Genomic DNA, 23,715 nt, shown 5'->3' on the forward strand with positions numbered 1-23,715 from the left:
AATATGTTTTAGAATTAGCAATGATAAAAAGATTGAAACTATTTTCGAAATAAATTAATGGGTTCTTCCTTAATAAGTAGTTTCTTAGAAATCGATTTTGAGATAAATATTAGCGATAAAAAATCACGACGTTTCGACCTCAAAACACAAAACACAAAACCACAAAACTCCAGGGGGTTGAGGAGGGAGGATGGTTGGGTACTGGTTTCGGAGCAAGGATGTTGGATGAGGTTTGAATACAGGACAGGGCAGCAAGCTCTGCATTAATTAACCCTTTAAATCCTGACTTCAATATTCATGCAGATTCTCATTTGTTGTCCATATACGTTTGCTATAGAAGTAGCGGGGAGAATTCATTGAAGTATCAATTAGATTTATCCGACATGATAATGTCTTCTATTCTCGTCACCGTCATTAGTCAGGATAAAGCAGCTAAAAATCACACCCCCAACGGTCAGTGCCCAGGAACTCTGTTTATATCTACTGCTTAACCCTTTCGGGATTCTACTAATACCAATTAAAGAAAAAAGAATTCTAATTTTACGATTAAAAAAATAAATAGAAACTAATTCTTTTTTAACAAGTTTCTACTGACAGTTTCAATTTGAGCTTCCTCGCCGGAAAAATACCTTTAATGGATCTACTTAATGGTGGACCATACTTTTGTTCCTTCGGCGCCTAAACTCTGGAACGATTTACCTCTGGAAATTAGAATGACCAAATCATCTTTTTTTTAGTAAGGCTTTCCATTCTTAGTTAGGTTTACTTACACGACTATGTAATTTTTATTTACTTTTAGCAAGACTTTTGAAGATGTACCTTTTAGTAAGGCTTTCTATTCTTAGCTAGGCTTTTTAATATTTTACACAACACATGATGTAATTCTTATTTAACATTTAGTTATTTTTATTTTATGTATTGTTGTAATGCGCAGTTGATTATCTCGTCATGAAAAAAGCGCAATATAAATTCTTAAATTATTATAATTATTATTATTATTATATGTAAATTTAACGTCACTTTTAACCTTATGCATTATAATGAATGGCTGTATTTTTTTCTGGCAAATAAATAACTGAAAAAAAAAGCCATGTTCAAGTAAAAAGTACCAAAATAAATAAATAAATAAATAAGTAATAATAGTTATGTAATGATATAATAATGATAAAACCCTTAAAGGTCACTGATTGTATTTGGCAAATTTGAATTTGAGTTCATATGTAAAATCGGGCCGAATCAGGTTCCTAACATTTTTGCTTCTGCCTGCAGTAATTATAAATGTTTTTCCATGTTTGCATCCCATGTTTTCTTCATGTTTTCGTCCACTCCACAAGGTTCCAGAGATCTTCTCAGTGGTTGCCTTGATAAGTAGCCTGTTATTCTTTTGCGAACAGAAATGTTCGCCATAGGCAAAGAATTTAGTGATTAGAAACTTGCGAAAACAATCGAGCAGTTACTTTTTGTACACGTGTAAATGTTTGAAACCCCCCCTCTCCCCCCCCCTCCCCTCAAAAAAAAAAAAAAGAAGAAAGAAAAAATCCCGACAGTCAAGAATGGTGCATTCATTGAATCAGTTTCCTTGTTTAGAATTTAGTTATGATCAGTGAATAATGGTATAGTGTTATATCATTTGAAGCAATGAAAAAAGAACTCCTTTCAGCAATTTTGACAGTAACAGTTCCGATTGGCGTTATAAATTGACAACCAGACATTTGGCAAATGGATTCCACCTTGCACGATTCACCAGCACTTGGCTACCTCCCAATAAACTTCTCCAGTGACATACTTCTCTGCACCGTTGGAAACTTTATACTATATATATGCTTTATGAGCCATTATACTGAAAAGGAACCTGAACCTGATAAGCCAAAACAGTTGATGTTCTGTTTAATTTTGTAGGGGGAAACACTTTATATAGGCGGATTCATCATAACGTCGTTGTTCGCATTTTTCCTCTTGCAGTAGCGTACGAGTTAACCAAGAGAAAGCGTAGCCATATAGACAAATTAGGTTCAAAAACTGAAAGAACTGGTGGATTTGAGCAGTTTGTGCAGCTTTCGGCTATTTACAATCAATAACAAAGAAAATAACACCAATAAAAAGCTGCGAAATTGCTAGGAGGGAAAATGTTAATGAGCTCAAACATTCTTTTTAAAGAGAATTTCTTCGAAACTATGCAGTATATCGGGCTCAAATTTTCAGAGATAACTGAAATTGATATGCTCTTTCAATATTCAGAAATTTTGTTTTGTTAGCTTCTTTAGATAATGACAAGCGTATACTAATGACGCAAAAAAAATGAAAACAAGAATTCGCCTATGACTGCCAACTGTGCTGGTGGATAACTTCAGTTAACATTAATTCTTAATCATCAAAACTGTAGACTTGGCGACACACAACTGGGCTTTGGCCCTTACGACCCTGATACATGCAAATAAATCCGAAAAAAACTGTTTATCGATTCTAACGAACCAATCAGAAGCAGGCTATGGTTGTATTTTTACAGCAATAAATACCCTTGTCGATAACATTGACATCTTGCAATAGCTCGTTGATACGGAACATTTTGTGCAGTGGAAACGTCTTTGTAATATGGTAAGTTTGTAGTCCATAGCTTTCAATCTAGGTTAAAGATTTACGGTACAATAACTTGATCAGCGATATTTTCATAGTGTACTGTGTAGGTCTCACTTTGAAAAAAAAAAAAAAAAAAAGGAACAACACAGACTGAGTAAAGACTATCATAACGATGAGCAGGTAAATTGGACTCATTTTTTGCCTTGAATTGAATGGGAGGTATTGCCTCATTTTGGATGTATCCATTCTCGGATAAAGGATATTATGAGCTAGGCTCTAGCTCACACTGAATATAAGGGGTATTTTGTAAAGGTAGTTATGCCGCGACTCACTACACAAAAACGTAGAAAAATTCAATGTCTAATCCTCTGTTTCTAGGCAAGACATGAGGTCAAAATTTTAAGCCTCTATCATAAAGGTTAAGAATTTGTAATGAGAAAAAAAAAGTATTCTATGGGGAGGTGTTCGTTAAAAGATTACAAGTTTCGTCCTTAATGCCTACAAAACGCTAGTCAGCTGGTATCCTTCGGTATCCTTCGGTGAGGAATAATTATCTTATTTGCATTCTGGTGGTTAGTTTGAGAGCGGGGAAACGGAATCTTCGACTTGAGGTAAAGGTGGCCGGCTTTAACGTTAAAATTAAGTTCAAAGCACAAGAATGACAACTATTAAATACAGGTCTAAATGGCGATGCCTTGTATGTTTTTTCCATCATTTACATTACTTTTTTTTTTACCAGTTGATGCATATGCACGCCTGAGATTTGACTTGGCATTTTTATTACTACTTAGTTTCGTACCGCACGGTATGTATGGCACACCTCAGATAAAATTGCCAACAAAAAGTTCGTTATTACAAACGCGCGCGCGGCATTTGAACAAAAAAAACTATTGCGTGCCAACGGAAGATGTAAAACTGCTAAGAAGGAATTTACGCGCGTGCTTGCAGGAATCGAAGTGACAAGTTCATTTCGCTTGTTCAAGCACGCCAGATCGGCTCTGCAAATGATGAAATATTTTTCCCACAGGTACAAATTACAGCGATTTGAAGCGGGATTAATTGTGCGGCTTGCTTTAAGATCTTCCAAGTTAAGCTAAATCTAATCTTAGCGTCTTTCAAGTGCCAGACGTGCTTACTGAGTTCTGACTACATAGCTGTTATTTAGAGAATGTACGTGTACTTTTAATTCTTTTAATTACGATGAAGTTTTTGTCGCCGTAGGTCTTAAAAAAAATATATATATATAGCCTTTATATTACTTAATTACCTTCTGTTTAGCGTTAACATTAATGACAGTCCATCTGTTTCTTTTTATAAGAATAATGAATTTCAGCTGAAATAAAATTCTCGTCAGGGATTCCTTTTAAATGGATGCAATGTGCCAGGCAACATTGTCAGTTTAGGTAGCACACCATTGTTATTACATACCGTTCTAACTTATAGGTGCAACGAGGATTTAAATGATGTATATTAATGGCAACGTTTGTGTTCAATTTTTTCTTTCGATCTTTACTAACAAAATATTTCGCGTCCTGACACTTATTTAAGCTGAAACAAACATCACAAAAGACTTTTAAGAACATTTTAAAAAATTTATTCAAACCCCCGTCCATGCCAACTAATTTGCTTTAACAAGGACCAGTTCTTGCGGGTGTTTAGGGGGCAGATCTGTTGTAAAATGGAAAAAAATAAAAGCATATTTTATTCATAGTATAGGCGAATCCTTGTTTACACTTTCCGTTTTGTGACATTTTATTAAGCTACTAGAGGCATCTTCATAGGGGGCTAGGTGGTGAGAGGGCGACATGATTGATTGCTTGAAATAAGGGTTAGATCCTGTTTAAACAACATTTAACTCGCATCTACTTAATGCCACAGGCATGATGACATCTCTGAATATATAACAATTATTCTATTATGCTATTATGCTAACTAGGCGATTTCTTACTAAAACAACTATTTAGTGAAGAGTTGTTTCTAGTAAGAAACAGCATAATAGTATTTGTAATTTCTGAAAACGTCGAGCTAGATATAACAAATATCAAATGTCCATTTTTTTGGGAGAAATTTTCGGTTAAAAAACTCAAAATTTATCAAAGGAACTGTAGGCTCATTAAGGCTTTTTCTACTCAGCAATCTTGAAGTTTGGCTGATATTTCCTTAGATATTGCTTTTAAAGGAAACTTATCTCTGAAAGAAATAAATGGTTTTATGCTAAATGTGACTGATTAATGTGCCATTTCTCTAGCTACCGGGGAGGGTCGTTCCTGCCATCCGGGACATTATATATGTGTTTCTATAACATGAAAGTGAAGAACAAGGCCTCTCTGCTCTCTGCAAAAACAAAGCTGGAAAACATTTGCCCCTCCCTTCCGTCCCCTTTGGCTCCGCTTTCCTCATGCAGGTTAAGGCATATAGGTTGAAAGGCTAAAAGACCCCCCACAGAGAATGCAAAGATCCATTTTAATGACACAGAAGGATCCACGAAAAAAGGTATCCACAAAGATATGATAAGACATCTCACTAAAATAGTTTTGGAAAATTCATCCTAAGCATCACGCGACATTCACTAGTCTATGACGTCACAAAAACTGTTTTCTCAAACGAGGCAAGGTTGTTAAACTTCAGCCTAAAATTGTCAGCGAAACTGTCTGGATTGTCAATTAGCCTTGCAAGGTGGATTAAAGCATTTTTATTAAGAGTTATTAAAGTCTTTTATAAGACACGTGACCTGTTTTTCTTTATTTCATAATCCTTGCTCAACTTAGGCATACATGCCTGGCTATTTCATGATATCCAGGCCTAGGTAAAAACACTGTTGCCTAAGAATATTTGCTGCTCTTTCATTTCCTTTCACCTGTTTTTATTTGATCACTTTGAACGTTAACGATCATTTGCAGGTCAGGTGACTAATATTTCAACAATGAATATGTCAGCTATTGTTAAGATCGTCGCGCTGAAACTGTTTGCCAAGTTTCATGACGACTGATCAAAACAATCCGTTTCAAAGGCCACTTCGCCAAATTATGCAAATTATGAGGTGACCCATGCCTTAATCGCCTGAGAATCATCTCCCTAATGGCAGGTGTACCCTCACCTTTGCTGGTATAAATGTTCTAGTGTATCTGTATTTTCCTAGCTTGATATGCTTAAATGAAATAAACGGTCACTCTTGTGGCCAAATTTTTCCCAAACTGGAATTGTCGTTATTAAGTATCCCAGCAAACAGAGCTCACCCAAAGCGAGACTCCACCAACAGCAATAACCGACTCAATCTAAAGGAACATGGAGCATAAAGAGCTAAATGTGGCACAGACTGCTCAAGTTAACCAGCTGGTACAACGTTATTTGTAAATCGTTTACACGGGTACGGACAAAGATTTTACCTGTGCAACCCGTTTACACGCAACCGTACAAATTCTGTTGCAGCCAATTGCAGTATTGTTTCGAATTGTTTGCCTTTTAAAAACTCAGACTTGCATGATTCCCTCTGCTTAAAATAATTGAATAGAGTCAAAGTACATGTACTTGATACAGACTTCATCCTTTTTTATTCCAGGCTGAATCGCAATTCTCCGAAGATCAGATAGCAGGTATGAAATTAAATTCCGATCTGAAAACGAGCAACATGCAAGGACTTGCCTTGTAGTTATCCTGTATGCGTTCGATTGAGAAATGTGAATTTAGAATTTGGAATCCGGATTTCGGATTTTGCAATAATTAAAGCAGAAAATCCAGTACGGATTACTTCGAGAAATTCGTCCACGAGGTAGATTTCAAAGAAGAAATCCAAATCTTCTTTGAGTTTTATTTGAAATCCGAATTTGAAAAATATATAGTTCGCGTGATCAGAAGTCTTTTTTTTTTTTTTTGCTAATTATGCGTGCCCACAGTCTTAGTGGCGCTTCGACGTAATCCGGTTTTGGATTTTGCGTTGTTATACATATCCAAAATTTGGATTTCAAGATCTAAAGCAGGATTTCCCAATGGGATGCTTCCTACGTTTCAGGGTAAGGTGGATCTTATATGATGAGCTTATCCCCATTTACACTTATTCCTTCACATCCTTAACAGAAATCAAACAAGCATTCTCTCTTTTCGACAAGAATGGGGATGGAAAGATTACCACGAAAGAGTTGGGAACAGTGATGGAATCTCTAGGGGAAAACCCGACAGAAGCTGAACTTAAAGAAATGATCAGTGAAGTTGACACAGATGGTAATGATCCACTTATTTTTAAGAGCATATAGTCACGCAAGAGATTGTCAAGAGAACAATGGAACAGAAAGGAAATCTTAGGGCGTTGACTCTCTCGTATGCGACCACCCCTGACGCACGAAAAAGTGGTCGCTTACGGGAGGTGGTCATCCAAGGGAAAATCAAGAGAATATGCTCAAATTGAACTGATGAACGTGATTACATAAAGTTATTACCTAACAAGCTAAAACTAAGGCAAACAAACAACTGGCCACACTGGTTCACATCGAACAGCGCTTGGAAATGTTGAAATTTTGTACATAACAGTATTGCAGCAATGTTACAATCCCCATTTTTTCCCTACAGATCGTATCACAGCAACCCTCTTTAAAGTTAACTGCTTTCAGGGATCCGCAGCGCTTTTTAAAACTAAACTTTTGTGAAATTTGAGCTGCAATGGTTTTCCTACAATCATACATGATCATGCCAGGGTCACTTTAATACGAGAAAAAGAAAAGAATAGAATAATGTTGAATTTCTGGTTATAAAAGCGGTCGCGGTCTTTTAAGTAGTGGTCACTTACGAGAGAGTTTTTAAAACAGTGTTTAACTGAGAAACAAGACGGTTATCTATACAAAGTGGTCGCTTACGCACGAAGGATGGTCGCTTACAAGAAGCGGTCGCTGTGGGAGAGTTGACTGTATGAAAATTTCCCAGAGTTCATAAAGCATTTAGCTTTAAAAAATTTCTTCAAAACTTTTAATTTCTTCAAAATATTTTAAGAAATTTTTAAAACAGTTAAAAATTATATGACGTTTCGACGTTTTCGGACGTCAATAGAGAGCTTTAGATTGGATATCAAGTCGGCAGAAGAAAGAGCGTACCTTGGCACATTCTTGACTAAAGGCTTTTGTCGTAGATGATAGAGCATAGGCGCGATGTAAAATGGTCTTAAATAAACCGGTTTTGTAACGTTTGTTTACATGGCTTTAAAAATGCAAGAGCAGAACAGTCTGTTGGTCCGCCTTCTGTAATCACGGGTTTCAAAATCTTTTCTATTCTTAGACTATTCTTATAGCTCATTTCAAATGAACGGGATCTTGTTATCAGTAGGAAGTTTCGGCCATTGTAATTCAGGCTCGGGACGGCGTAGAGCATTCGATGTAATGAGAAAGTCAGCGTCGGCATCGGGTGGCAGGCATTCTAGCAAGAGTTTTCTTGGAGGTGGCACATAAAACACATTGGCCATTAGGAGGCCAAGAGGAGAGCCCATCGCTATACACCGTCAATCTATTCATACAAATGACCATCGAACCTAAAAAAGTTGATTGGTGGCTACAACATCAAACAGTTGTGTAAGTTCCTGTTTCTCAAGATTAAGATCATTGGTAAAGGCTTTGTCGACCAGGATGTTAATAGTCTCACTTAGAGGTATATTGCTAAAAGGGCCTTCACGTCATAAGAGACCAGTATATCTTCTTCATACGAAGGAATGGAACAAATCTCATCAGCAAATTCAAACGCAACAGTAATAGCGTACTAGTTTACAGAAGGTGGTTTCGATTAGTTTCTTCAAGCCAATTAGCCAGGTTAAAGTTGTAAGTTCCGGTGGGGGATAAAATTGGTCTCATACTCAATTTTTTTGACTTTGTGTGTCTTGGGAAGCCCATAAAGATGGGACAAGAAGAAAGGGAAGTGACAATGTCTTCAGGCAGTATTTAATGTAGGATTGAATGTACATCTTTCTATTTCCGAAGAAGTAGGTGAAAGTGGTTCGGGGTCGTCCACGAAGGTTTGGGCATACGGGGGACTCCCATCTAAAAGCGACGAGGATGCTCGTAGAAAAATTCAAATTAAATCCCCTGAAGGGGATCTAATGTGGGCGTGGCTCAAGTTTAAACTAACCCCTAGGGGAGATTTCTGTGTTGTCAGTGTCAGGGCATTTTTTGAAAATTTCTTTATGCACAGTACTAAGCGATACCTGGATGGGCAAATAGTAACTTTACATCGCAAACACCCTAACTAAGACCGAAATCTGCAATTTACACCCCAAAGCGAGACGACGTTCATCCACTTCACTTTTCTATGGGCGGCCCCGCCCCGTTTTGGGCGTTTGTCATCAATGCGTGCAAATTTTGTAGCATTTCCTATTCATCGATAGAAGCTGCGCTTAGAAGACGGACATATTCAGATTTGGCCATGACTACAATTCCAGAACCTCTGTCAGGTTTGGTAACAACAATGTTCTCAAGTTTCTTTAAGCGATCGAGCACTTTCACGAGAGCTTTAGATGGACCGGAGAAGGGCTTGAGCGCTGAATGTAATTCAAAGACATGGAAAGTGATGTTGAACTTGCTAACTCGTTATCGTTAGCATCTTTCAAAAGTGGCTCAATTTTCCGACAGGCTTTCTAAAAGTTAGCTTTGATTTCAGTTGGAGCGACTTTTTGAGGCAGATAAAATTTCATTATCCCGCAGAATGAACAGGCCTTTCAAAGATACGAAGATATGATGCTAATATGGTCGTTCACGTCAAACTTCTTTGATAATAAGCGAGAAGTCTTGCTAACATGGCTTTTCATCATTTCATCATATTGGTTCTGTCGCACTGTGTTCAGTATCCGTATGATTGCAATGCAGCGAATGAACGAGCATTCCTCCCTGGTGTTCTTGTGAGTGTTTCGAAGTTCTTCCTTGAGATGACTGAGATAAGATAACTTAGATCTCAATCCCTCGTCCAGAACCTTCTTTTGATAATTGTCTGATGCCTTCTTCCATTCACGTGCTTTTCTTCATTATTCAATATAACGGAAGTCTAATTCCTTGGACGTCCGCATATCTTAATCCTGAAAACCTGAAAGCACGCAATGCAGAATTTTGTAATGGTGACACACCAAGAGAGCATAGGGAAGTAATGCCCCATTATTCTGTCTATAGAGAGGAGAAGTCGTTACGTCACGTTGCCATGGTAGAAACATTTTTGGATGACAACAAACCGAAACTTCACTTATAAAAAGTAAATTCGAACTGTTTCAAACTTCATCGATCTTATTCAGTTTCATTTAATTTGTCAAATTAATGTTGGCGAAATTTTCTGGATTGAATCCGAAAGAAAAAGAAGAAGAAACTTTCTGTGTTGTGTTCATCTACTTCGCAAAGCGGGGAGCGTGAAATTAGAAGTTTCTTGTCGCAGTCGTGCAACGATGGCTATAAAATGTGCAAAAAAGCGTCATGCACGTGCACAGTTGTTATTTACTCATATAAATTTATTGCCTTTTTTGCCGTTGTCGTCGCCTTTGCCGTCGTTGTTGACTAAGCTCCCTTTTGCTGTGATCCAAACATTTCTCTACCATGGTAACGTGACGTCATACCTCTCCTCTCTATTGACAACATTGAATAAAAGTCTTCGGGCGACCTCTCCCAGTACGGAAACCAATTTCAGATTGAAATTAATTCACATATCCCAGAGGCTAGACTATCTCATTATTCTCTCCTGATTCACTTACTGTTATAACTGTTACAGTGGAACCTCGATTTAACGAAAGGCCAAGGGACTGGCCAGCAGATAGTTTGCTTAAAACGAAGTTTCGTTCTATCGATGTTCTTTTCTGTATATTCTACCATAACTGAGGCAGAGAATATCGTTCGTTATATCGATTGCTTCGTTAAATCGAGGTTAAACTATATTGTAATTTAGCAGTTTCTAATTGTTTTTACCAGGCAGTGGAACAATTGAATGGTCGGAATTCCTTAAAATGATGAAAGAAAGAAAGAAGGAGGAAGAATTTAATGAAGAGGAACTTACGGATGTTTTCAAGGTATTTGACAAGGACAACAGTGGCTTTATCAGTGCTTCTGAGTTAAAGGAAGTGTCGAGCAAGTTGGGACGAAATCTGACCGACGAGGATGTGAAAGAGATGATGAAAGAAACGGATTTAGATGAAGATGGAAAAATCAGTTATGAAGGTAAGTGTTTTTAAAAGAACGCGATTCACGCAGAATAATTAAACTTTGTCTGACCATAGATTATTTTTTGTTTATACGTTTCATGCGATACTTAGAAAGTATTTGAAAATGGAATTAAGACAGAATCCACTAGGACATTATGAGTAATTTTGATTTTCAGTGGACAAAAATCTTGTTCTAGAATAATTTAAAGCACATTACATTCTTTCTTACATTTTTCAAGGGCTAAAGATATAATAAATCATCTGTAGTAACACCAAAAATAGTTCTAATGGGAGCCCGAGAAAATAAATATTTAATTTCACAAAATTACATCTTACACGAAATTCTCAGAATTTTACCTGTGTAATCACAATTCTTGTGAAATTTGAGTTTCATTTTCTCGGACTTCCATGAGAAATTCTCCTTGGTGTTACTACAGATGATTTATTACGTCTTTAGCCCTTAAAAAATGTAAAAAAGAATGCAATGTTCTTTAAATTAGTATGGTACAAGGTTTTTGTCCAATGAAAATTAAAATTACTCAATTTCGTGGTGGCTTCCGTCCTAAAACAAAACTGAATGCAAAGGCAAAGGGCTGATTAATCCGTGGGGCCAATACTACGGTTAACAACATGAGCCTTCCTTAGGGCCACAGCTACATTGAAAGAAAATACTACAGCAATAGAAGGGAGACATACTCGCTATAATTGTTAATTTTTACGTGACGTCACTAAAATTCAGATCACAAAACTATGGATCCTACTGAGATTTTACTTTAATGTCGTATTTGAGCAGCTGCTAAGTTAAAGTATTTAAACAAGTTGTCATTCACATTCAACTTCAAGTTTGGGGTCATAAGAAAGTCGAAAATTAAAAGAAGTAAAAAAGACGACAGCCAAAAATTAGCTTCGAGTTGTGCTTTATATAAGCTCCCGAGTGATGATTTGCTTTCCTCTTAATGTTCTTTTATTTCTCTCTTTTATTGCAGAGTTTGTAAAGTTGATGAGCAAGTGAATAGCCTTTTTTCCTGTCGTTTTGTTATTATTCGAAGTTGCTTCATGAACGGTTCTTAATTTAACTGTCCTATACTGGTTTGCCAAAAGTGACCAAGCATCCATGTAGTTTTAAGAATTTCATATACCGGGATAGTTGTTTGATATTCTGTTGAATTTTTTGTTATATTATTGTATCTAACTAATGTACAATTCTAGGGGTATATCGAACAAAATGCTGAAACGTGTATATTAGAATGGGTGAACAAAAATAAAGCTGATTTTTTACGACCATGATCGACAGAGTGTATTAAAAAAATATATTGTGAGATCAAGCATTGTGACGGTAACAGACATCATAATTCGGCCATTTTAAGGCAGGTATCTTTTTAAATTTTCTTCCTGATAACAATTTGAATGAGTTTATAACTAGACTAATGTTACTTTTAATCCAATAGTGTCAAAAATAATAATGATAATTATAAAAAAAATTAGAATGGTTAATGATAATCATGATAATTCAGGGGCGCCCAACGGCGTTTTCCTCCTAAATGCATTGAAAGCACCTTTTGGCTATTCAGAGTATTTTTAGATCTTTAGAAATACATTGTAATCGGCGGTATAAAATTTACATCTGTTCTACACGGTTCTGAAGCTTCTGTAGCCTGTCAAAGAAAGTTTTTTCCGCAGTTACTCCAGAAAATATTATAAGAATCGAATTGAGATTGAATGAGAGCGTTGTATATACAATGGAGAGTACGCGTTGGAACAAAATCTCTAATTCTTTTAATTGCTTCTATCCCGGACGCGATCTTTTTAGATAATTTATCGATGTGCGTTTGCCACCGTAGATTTTCATCAACAAATATTCCAAGCGATTTTACAGAGGTAACGTTTTCTATCGGAACATTATCAATCGGGAGCTCGGGTGGGCCCGACAAATTACTCAGTTTTTGTCTTGATCCAATTAGCATAAATTCAGTTTTAGCAGTGTTCAAAAGTAAGTTTGTTGGAAATAGGCCATTTAGTCTAATTTGTTTAGATTACCTTAATCGTGATTCAAATTTAACTGTATTGAATTTACATCAACATCTGCATAAGTGATGTGTGTGTCATCAGCATACATCCTAGGGTGGCATGAAGTTAGGCAATTTGGCAAATCGTGATGTAAATAAGAAATAAAAAGGGACCAAGAATTGTTCCCTGAGGTACCGCGCATTTAAGTGAGCAGATTCTAGAAAGGGAACCATTAACGAGACATCATTGTGTACAATTTGTCAAATACGATATAAACCGATCCCTAAAGGTTCATTTTAGATAAAATGATATCACGATCAACAGTGTCAAATGCCTCCTTTAGATCAAGAAAAACCACAGCATTAACATTACCACGATCAATATTAAAGGCCCAGTTATCGGTAGTTTCAAGGAGAGCAGTTACAGTTCAGTGTAAAGAGCGAAAGCTCGATTGATGTGTAGAAATGATATCTTCATTGCTCAAAAAAATATACAATTGGTAATAAACAATCCTTTCGAAAACTTTAGTTATACTGACGGAAATGACTGAAATAGGTCGATAATTATTTAGATCAGATGCATCACCTTGCTTAAACAACGGAGTAACGCTAGCACGTTTCCAATCGTCAGGAAATATACCAGAGAGTAAAGATTTATTGAAGAGATCACACAGAGAAACTGAAATCAGATCTGCACATTCACGCATTATTATAGCAGAGATGTTATCAAGACCTGTTGCTTTGGATGTACATAATGTTTTTAGATGTGAGAAAACAATACTACTGCTTGTAGAAGAAAAACTGAACTTGGGGTGATTTACATTTATATTATTGAAATAACTTAAATCATCATTATTATCATTTGGTGGACCTTGATTGGCAAGGTGGGGCCAAGTTGTTGAAAAATGGTCATTAAAAGCATTAGAAAGCTCGCTAGAATTAGAAATAATGGAACCATTCAACTTCAATTCTTTCACCGTTGTACTGTTGGTGCGACGGGAAGTAAGGTCGTTAATGGTTTGCCATGTTTTTCGAGAATTACCTTTAGATTAACTAAAAGCATGAGAATAATAAGATGCTTTAGAAGTCTTGATGTTATTGTTTATTGTATTTCGCAACTTTTTGTACTTTGCCCAGTCGCGTGGATTATTCGATGCCATAGCTTTTCCTTTGGCAGCATCACGATCGCGCATACCTTTCTTTAATTTTGTGGGCCATCTTTAAAACCTGTTGACCACTCTGATCTCGATTGCTTCGTCGAAAGGTCATTGAACGAGGCTGGGTAACATGGAAACCATAACACGCTCCTTCTATAAATGAAAGATCTATAAAAAGAAAATCGATGATTTGTTTTGATACACTTTTGCTCCGCATTTACAAAGGGCGTGGCATAAGAAGGACATCGATTGCGGATCAACAGAAAATACACTAAAGTTATTGTGTTATTTTTATAGTCCAGATATTTTATCACTTGTTGGAATCATTGTTAACTGTGGAAGTGTTGACACAACTAATCGTCTCCAGGGTAATTAAGTGCGCGTTATACGGAAAAGCATTTAGCTTTGATAACCCACATTGTATTCCATTTTGCTCAAAGGCAGTTACTTTGTTCAGTTCTGCTTTAACTTGAGCAATTATTTATTTTGAAGATCGATTATGCTGTTAAGGGCAGTGAACAAAAAAAAGAAGATTGTATGGGACTGGAGGGTTAACCTTGTTTGACGGATATTACTACAGAAGATGAACTGCAAAAAATACAGAAAGTCCCCTTTTGCCCAGACGATCAAAATATGTTTCGTGGACTTAATGCCTTTTTGGCGATCGTTGGCGTTGTTGCTGAATCCAAGATACCGGTGTAAGTGACATGCAGCACTTCTTAGCTTTCTTTTATTTTCAAATCATAAAATTGAATGATCGATTCCCTTGAATTTCGTGCAGTCACCATGTGGCTGAATTCTTAATCTACATACATCGACCAGCATTTTACTTTTCCAAGTTGCAGAGTATTATTAAATGCTGGAAACAGTTTTCAGAGGATAAGGTTGTTGTTCAACCTCGTCCCCAGGGCTTTTCCCTTTTTTAAGGGAAAAGCCCTGGGGACGAGGTTGGTTGTTGTTGGGATGTAGGTGGGGAAATTCAGGCCTTGTGATCATAATTATAATTAGTTGTGCCTTAGAACGACATCATTTCTCTACTAGAAACTGTTTTGGCGAGTTTTCGATTTCAAGTTTTCTTACAGTACGGAATCGCAATGGCTCCAGTAGCACAGAAAGTAAAAGACACTCCATATCCGTTCAGCAGAATTACAATTATTAAAACCTGAATCATTGTATAATGCAGTTCTAAAGCTCTAATTGTATTAGCCATCATGGTATATGAACCATTTATACCAGGCTCTCCAAATATGGTAACTGAACGCGTCTGCTCAAATTAAAAACAAGCTTAAAATCGAATATTAATTGCAGCCAACACACTTAAATGACATTGCGCATGAGCAAATAATCATTTTTACTTTTTACTTGAGGAATAGTCCAGTTTCGAATTAAAAATTACCGCTGAATACAAACATTAACGACACATTTATACAGGGTCAGCCTCGACATAAAGTAAAATATTCAGAAATTCTGGCAAGTTAGTGTTTGAAATTTGAATATACACAATAGACAGAGTAATAAACAGGTCTTTTTCTCGTTGGAATTTATGAATATGTTACTTCAGATGGAGGCTAACGCTGTAAAAAAATGCGTCTTCACTTCTTTTATTCAGCGGCCATAGTGAACTCGAAACTGGACTATTCTCTATTTTCCAATTGCCCATAATACACTCTGTTTGCCCCCCAAATTCTGCATAAACCATTGTTTTTAAATGCTCCTGGGAGTATTGCATTTTCCCAAGAGCATTTTAAGACAATAAGTTATGCAAAATTTGGGGGGCAATCAGCGTGTATTATTGGCAATTGGAAAATAGTCAATTAAGCAGTATTAAGAAGCTCAGCACTAATATGTTTACAAATTTGCAACCGAAAGGGTTATTCATTTTGTGTTAGAGTACGTTAAGATGCCTAAGCTTTTGCTCGACGCAGACTTCATGAAAAAAAAATAGGGAAACTGTCATGAAGGCTAAAAACAAGACTAAAATTTGGAGATTTTGCTATCTGAACAGTCTTTGTCAATAAATAAGTACGACTTTTATGTCTGTAGTTCTTTGAGTGATGATTTCAAGAGTTGTATTATATCAAATGTTTTTGGCCACCATTTGGCGTCCCTCATCGGGACATCAACATGGCGTCTCCATACAAAGCTCTACAAATTGGATAAAATCTGTACGCGACTCGAAATGATCCCCGACCCCAAATCATCCCCCAAATCGACCTAAACACGACCTGAAATGATCCCCGACCCCAAATGATGCCCCAATTTTTTCACACGCGACTCCTTTTTAACGAATTTTGCAAGGAACTTTAGAGTTTAAATTGAAGGTTTAATCGTGCAAATAGCATCTCGTTAGGTCCGGTTTAAACGTCAAATTTCACATGTGGCGAGTCTGATTTAAAAATTCGATTCGGCACAATAGACAACGGTTGAACTTCTGTCGAGATTTGACTGGCTCACTCGAAGATGCAACAGAAGTCTCGTTGTCGAATTTAATTTTAGTAAAACGCCAAACTTCCTACGCACTCAATACCTGAATTAAATTTGGCACATGTGAAATGCAATGTTTACACCGGGCCTTGTTGTAACAAGTAACAGTCTTCGCTTCCTGTCGGTACCTATTAAAACCGAATTAAAACGCTTTTATCTTATCCCCGAGATAGAAATGTTTTCCTATTCCACTCCTATAACTGCTCGGGGATCATTTCAGGTCGCGTGTGAAAAAAATTGGGGATCATTTGAGGTCGGGGATCGTTTCGGGTCGTGTTTAGGTCGATTTTGGGGATCATTTGGGGTCGGGGATCATTTCGGGTCGCGTACAAACCGGCCTTCCCCGAGAACCTCGTATATGGAAATTCTTACAGTTCTCATTGCTTACGAGGCTGTGTTCATATATAATTCTACTTTTATTTCCTTGATTCTAAACTTAATTTATTGAAAAGCTTATGTTTTGCAAACCAGCATTACGTATTTTTGCTTTCAACTTGGTCTTTTTCTTGCTTTTTCGCGTGAGTGGATTAACAATTCACGCAATAAACAGGTTTTTATTGTGCTGCGGGGCGCTGTTTTTATACCGTGGACTGGGAGCAAGCCAGTAACATTTACAAATTGCGTGACATCTAGATTAAAATTGGTCACGCTAGTGATTCAACATTATTTTACTAGTCACCCGAGTAGGAGTGGAACATGTGATCTTTCTGATCTTCCGTTTTCTTGACAGTAAAGGAGACTGCAATTACTGATTTTATGATACTTATTTTAACAAGTATTTTATCGCCGGACATTAACTGAGAAGAATTTTTCGCCAGGACGGACGAGTGAAAAAACACGCATTTTATGTCAAGCGAACCCCAATATGGCTTGCTATTGTTTTTAAGGCACCAATCACAAGGCCGTCTTTGCTAATTGGCTCCCAGAAGTTGATGTCTTTCAATTTCGAAAAATCATTTCTCCTTTGCAATTTGGTTGAAACAATCATCTGTCAAACTCAGGAAAAAGCTGCTGAAAAAAATGGTAAGTATCTTTTACCAGGGTACATAAATTTTGCATTCTTAAGAAGCACCGCACTGGTTTATTTGTGAATTTTGGGGTTGAAAAAGCAGGTGAAGTTCAATTTTTTCGCTAGTGTTTTGAAGGCAAAATTTTGAAAGCTAATGACCGCGTCGCATAACGCCCACCTTTCTGTACAGAACAGAAAGTCAGTTATCAAGAAGAACGGCGCTCATTAGCTTCTGTAGTTGTTGAAATGATATTAATTTTTGCCTAAGGAGAGTTTTGAGTCTTAAAAGACTAGGGAAGTTGATTTCATTAATAATGGTGGATCTAAAGATAGTCACCCGAGCATATTCAGCACGATACAGGGAATCTTTAATAAGTGTCAGCGAAATATAAGTCCGGGTAATTCATGTTGAAGTTATGTATTATTTAGTATTGCATATTGATTACAGCGTCTACAAAGGAAAATCCTCTCACCCGCTTAGTGCCCGCTATGCGGAATAATATTTCCTGATACAAGCTTCGTATTTTCAACATACAGCTAAGATATAAATAGATTTTCGAGTTTCTAAAATCTTACAGCCTTGAGCACATGATTTAAAGTCAAAACACGAGCCAGCAGTGGCGATCTACAAAAATTGTTACTGTTACTCGCGATTTTTCTTTTTACTTGAGATTCCTTTTCTCTCACTATTTTTTTTTATAACAACACCTAGTTGAAAATATTTTACGAGCGACAGGGTTATTATTTGCATCTAATGTGTCATCCTTTTCCCACCCACACACGGCAAAGTTTGCAAAAAGGAAAAAAGATCATAATAAGAGATAATCTGAAGGCCTTGAACTTCACACTGGGGCCTTCATATTAGGGCATAACAATACATAAAAGACACTGAATTAAGTTTTGAGCATCAAGCAGCCAATCGAAGCGAAGACGTGGTTTCTTTGAGCAGGTGCAATCTGAGTGGTATCAAATTTGCTTTAGTTTTTATCTGTCCAAGTGTAGAAGCTAGTTCATAAATACTAATTAAAATTCCTAGAAGTATAAAATTTTCTTTAAAACCTCATCTTCAACTATAAGGCTTAAACCAGTCTTGTATGAAGACATTCACCTGGAAGCCAAATCGGTCCAAGCGGTGACCTGCCCTTGTCTACGTCTTGTGTCAAGGTTTTAAAATGGAAAGACTTCTTTGAGTTAATATAAGACTTGGGCCATGATAATTAAATATTCAACAAAATACTTTTCCGGATAATGTTTTCTTGAGACTTTTGCTTAAGGGTACGGTCGGTTGATTCGATCACACTCTAAACTTGAAAGAGTCGAACCTGCGGCTTTTCATATTTTGACATTTAAGCTCGGACGTCATGAAACTCACACAGCGGCAAGCTTGAGAAAACATCCAGCTGCAGGGTTAACTTTATAAAGTTCTATAACGTACGTCTAACAAATTTCGGTTTAGAAGTTCAATCCATATAAACACTATATTTTGCAGTATTGTGTTACAAACACTGAGCCTGGTGCTTTTCGACAACCAGCGGCCACTTTTACCAAACGTTACCATTTTTGTGGTTTCATATGTTTTTAAGCAACTACAAAAGATCACTATTCAGTCGTCATGCAGCGCATAAATCCGAAATACGGGATGACCGACGAGACGTCCAGTTACCGACGATCCTTCGTAGACAAGTGCAATCCTGGAACAAGGGGTTGCCAAGTTCAAGTCGACCTTTGTTCCATGCTGTTTGCACAATGTTCTACTTTCGCACTAACTTATTCTTTGAATTTAGTTAAGCTACGAGCATGTCGTTCATAAGCACAGGTAGGACTCAAATTTCCATTATTGACGTCCGAAGATAGCCTTAGCGTGAAAAAACAGCTGACATTTTAAAACGCTGCCACAGGCTTCCCGCGAAATGACGTAAAAAACGGAACGACCGTAGAGTTTCTATTCTGATGAGGGATCACTAGCCAGATCTGGGTATAGTGGTTCTCACTGGTTGGTTAAACCAATCAGAAGTGCTTATTACAGTGTTAACTCGATCAGGAAAAATCAGGGTTAAACAAAATTTTTCCAAGGACAGGGTCGAGTCAGTTGTATTACAAAGCCATTAAAGAAGTAGGGAATTTTATTTTCTCTGTGCTCAAAAATCCCGTTAGAAGTGTAAAGAGTTCTAAACTGAACACAGAAATATTGATGTTCTGCAAAAGTGCCAAAGCAAATGAAAACGTGGATTGTTTTCTGTTATAAGTCACGTGATGGAAAGGTCAGTGAAAATTGTTAACAGGTCAGTGAAAAGTAAAGCAATTTCTTTAGTTTCTTGCCGGAGAGTGGCAACCCTCAATTAGGTTCCATCTAAAACAAATCTTTGGAAATTCAGCAGTATAGCTGCCTGTAAAAAAATTAGCTTCGGTCCTCTCACCAGTCACTTTCTGCTCGTTGGTCCAGTGTTTGCTTGGCAGTTGTGAAACATTTTTTTTTTGCTTGATTTCAGGCTGATCAACTTACCGAAGAGCAAATTGCAGGTATGGAAACCCTCCCGTTTCTTTTTTTGCCTCTGAATTACGGAGCTTAACTTTATTGATTTCTTGGCCTGTTTGTTAATTCAAAATTTATTGCTTTAGCCTGGTTCTAGTTTCTGTGATCTCTAATTATCAAAAATCAAATATTCTTAAATAGCATCTTATTTGAGGGGCATTGTCCACGAGTCCTCTGCGTGCTCCTTCCTAGCTACAGGCTTTCCCCTCCCCTTTGTATCTCGTTCTCCTTTATCTTCTGATAAACTAGCTCAGTTAAACCTTGCTGATATCCATCCTTATTTATTAATAAAGCTTGCTTTCTTTATGCACATAGAAATCAAATGTTAGTTTACTTAATTAATTATATATTTAGTAAGTAAGCTGAGAGATGAGTTTGAGGCAAGGAATTTTGATAGGCGTCCACCTAAACTCTCAAGGTCGCTGGCACCTCTAAAAAAGAAGACAGAAACTAAAAACCCAGCAATTTGTTCTATACGTTTTCAGAATTCAAGGAAGCGTTCTCTCTATTTGACAAGGATGGAGATGGTACCATCACCACAAAAGAGTTAGGTACAGTGATGAGATCTCTTGGACAGAATCCAACAGAAGCAGAACTTCAGGATATGATCAATGAGGTTGATGCTGATGGTGAGTTAACAACGCAACTTTTTTTACAAAATAAACCTGCTTCTGATCTTACTATTAATGAGAACTTTGATTTTGTCGCTCATAAACAGGTAATGGGACAATAGATTTTCCCGAGTTTCTAACCATGATGGCGCGAAAAATGAAAGACACTGACAGCGAGGAAGAAATCAGAGAAGCTTTCCGAGTTTTTGATAAGGATGGCAATGGCTTCATCAGCGCTGCTGAGTTGCGACATGTCATGACCAACCTTGGGGAAAAACTTACAGACGAGGAAGTTGATGAGATGATCAGAGAGGCTGACATCGATGGTGATGGACAAGTTAATTATGAGGGTGAGACCTAGATTCCCATGTTTTATATGTATTAAAACGTACACTCCCGTGAATAAGAAAATCACAACAGTTGTCCCCCCTTTTTGAAAATTGTAATTATTTAGAGCATGGAACGATTGCCATTTGAAATTAAGCTCGGCGACATGATAATTTTACTCAAAAACATTTGGGGGTTTGAGGTTAGGCCAAGGCATCGAACGCTGAACAGGAGCAGCAAGGAGAGGCAAAGGATGCCCTTTTCAATTCACCTTTCTATTTCATTTCCACTCTTTCCATGATGATTTTACTTGTTGTAGTTTGAGTAACCCATGAGTTTCTAAATGCGCAAAAAAATAAAATTTGTTGTTACAAAAATGGTGATTACAAACAGTGTGGAGAGTCTAACAGGCTTGGCTGAAAACAGTTTCAATTCAAGCAATAGTTATTTTTCCTTTCTGTCGAGGCTTTGCTATATACCATCCAATAAAATAAAACAAAAGAACGATAATGATAACGATGATGATAACGATAACGATAACGATAATGATAACCATAATGATAACGATAACGATGACGATAACGATAACGATAACTATTATGATAATGATGACGATAACAATAACGATAACGATAACGATCACGAGAATGACAACGATTATGATAACGATAACGATAACGATAATGATAACGAGGACGATAACAATAACGATAAAGATAACGATAATGATAACCATAATGATAACGATAACGATAATGATAACGATGACGATAACAATAACGATAACGATAACGATAACGATAATGATAACGATGACGATAACGATAACTATAATGATAACGATGACGATAACGATAACGATAACGATAACGATAATGATTATGATAATGATGATAACAATAATAATAATAATTATAGTAATAATAAAACGCCTGGCAATAATTATAGCTATTATATTTTTATTGTCTTGCCCAATGCAATGTAAACTTTAAATACAAGGTCTACACAGCATATTTATGCAGATCCATTAGTATAAAGTTCAAGCTTTAGCATTAATTAGTTCTTAATATTGTTTTGCAACGCTGAGGACATTTTTCTATCTTTTATTTGTAGAGTTTGTGAAGATGATGACTACTAAGTGATTCAAGAGCATTCAATTCTGCTAATATCCGCAAGACTGCTTTCCAATAAAATAACCATAAGCCATTTCACATTACCGCCGTCCTCTGCTTAGTTTAGGCATATTCTTTAAAATAAAATATTCGTTTAAGAAAGTTTTAGGCTAGGTTTTACAGACATGTATCAGCTGTATTTTGTAAGCTAAACACAATCTCCCATAGTGAATTTTTCTTATGTATAACTTCGCAGATGTCATTGATCAGTTAAACGATACTGACATGTTTTTGCAAAGTATACTAAATCCAGTTTACTAATCCACCTGAGTACACTGATGCGGGTTAGATATTCCATTCAGGTAACAGGAGAAACAGCGAACTCCACTGCAACGTTTAGTTGCAACGTTTAAACTTTTGGGATCGAAGTACCTATCAAATCTGCACTGTTAACTGAAAACTATACTAGGAAGTAAAAGAAAAGTGACGGAAGTAGAAAAAAAGTTGAAGATACACACTGATATTGACAAACTGTAGATATCTTTAAGGTGAAGGTTTCGCAAAATGCTATGCAATAAAAGTCCAATACTGAGTTGAGTCTGTGTCATGTTCCAAAACCACCCCCTCTATTGTAGTGTTCTTTCGCTGGTTTAATTTAAAGAGGCCGCAGACTCTTTAGTATAACTCGGCTTGAAGTGTCCGTTGCAATTTCTAGGTTGTAAATGGTCTTTTGCTATACTAGAACATAGACTGATGAGAACTGAAAGTGTGTCACTGGGGCGTACATTTCATTCTTGGCACTAAAGGCCTTAATAAATCCGTTTAAAACCTTTACGCTACAAAGTCAATCTGGGCCCTGTATTGAATTGTTCTGTTTTTGTTGGTTTGTTTGTTTGTATGTCTGTTTTTGGGAGCCGTGTCTCTTAAATTACCCTCATGTTGAAAGATAATTGTTATTATTAGTCGTTCAAGATATTTATCAGTTTTTGTTTAGCTTCCTACTGCTGCCTAAAAGAAATTTAGAAAATAGCGAGGTTGTACGAAAAGTCGAAGAGCCCCCACTCTTTAATTAGTTAGTAGAGAAGAATTTGACTTACTGAATGGAACGGGTAAAATAATATCATATATCTATTTGAATTACTGCAACCTCTGTAGTAATTCTTCGGTAGCTATTTTGTGAGGGTCTCAATGGGGTTAACCGATAGGCATAAAACGGCCAAAAATTTACTCGATAGCCGTAAAAATTGAAAAATTTTAACCGTTAGCCATAAATAGGGTAAAAAACAGTTAACCGTAAAAGAAACTGTTCCCTAGATTTGCTACTTTTAAGGAAGGTACTAAACTCACTTATGGTTGGGTTTTTTTTCATTTTCCGGCTAGTGTGGCTCCGTACGCACGTTAGGTAAAGCGCCTTTTAGGTGTTGACCAAGACCCATTTCCATTTCCGCCGCTCTCTCGGGGAACTAATTTTTTTTTTCCATAGCGAAAGTGTGGCTTCTTGCTGGGGATATTTGGGATTTTCAGAAGGTCGTGCCCTCGAAACACTATTGAAACAACACGCAGAGATCTCACTGTTTGCAAAACACGTTGCCCATAAACAACATTTCCCTGTTTTGCTCTGACGCTACGGTAGACATTGCCATGCCTAGTCTCTGTACGGCGTCTTCCCACGCAATCTCGGTCAAGGCATTTCGGTGGCGAACTCGCTCAGACCAGGTGATCCGAAACGCATTAGCCACGCGAAATAATGAGG

The 23,715-nt window shown here is 37.0% G+C and overlaps 1 protein-coding gene across 1 annotated transcript; it reads left to right on the top strand.

Annotated features, from left to right (window-relative positions):
• The first annotated feature begins 2,504 nt into the window (after positions 1 to 2,504).
• Positions 2,505 to 22,554, top strand: LOC140945019 (uncharacterized). Its single transcript, XM_073394116.1, is given in 9 exon segments — positions 2,505 to 2,595; positions 6,137 to 6,170; positions 6,652 to 6,795; positions 10,494 to 10,786; positions 16,719 to 16,724; positions 19,869 to 19,899; positions 20,398 to 20,541; positions 20,631 to 20,873; positions 21,964 to 22,554. Coding segments are annotated over 9 exon segments (927 nt in total). The 5' UTR covers positions 2,505 to 2,592; the 3' UTR covers positions 21,993 to 22,554.
• The last annotated feature ends 1,161 nt before the right edge of the window (positions 22,555 to 23,715 follow it).

Source organism: Porites lutea, chromosome 1 (genome assembly GCF_958299795.1).
Source record: "Porites lutea chromosome 1, jaPorLute2.1, whole genome shotgun sequence".
Taxonomy (NCBI): Eukaryota; Metazoa; Cnidaria; class Anthozoa; order Scleractinia; family Poritidae; genus Porites; species Porites lutea.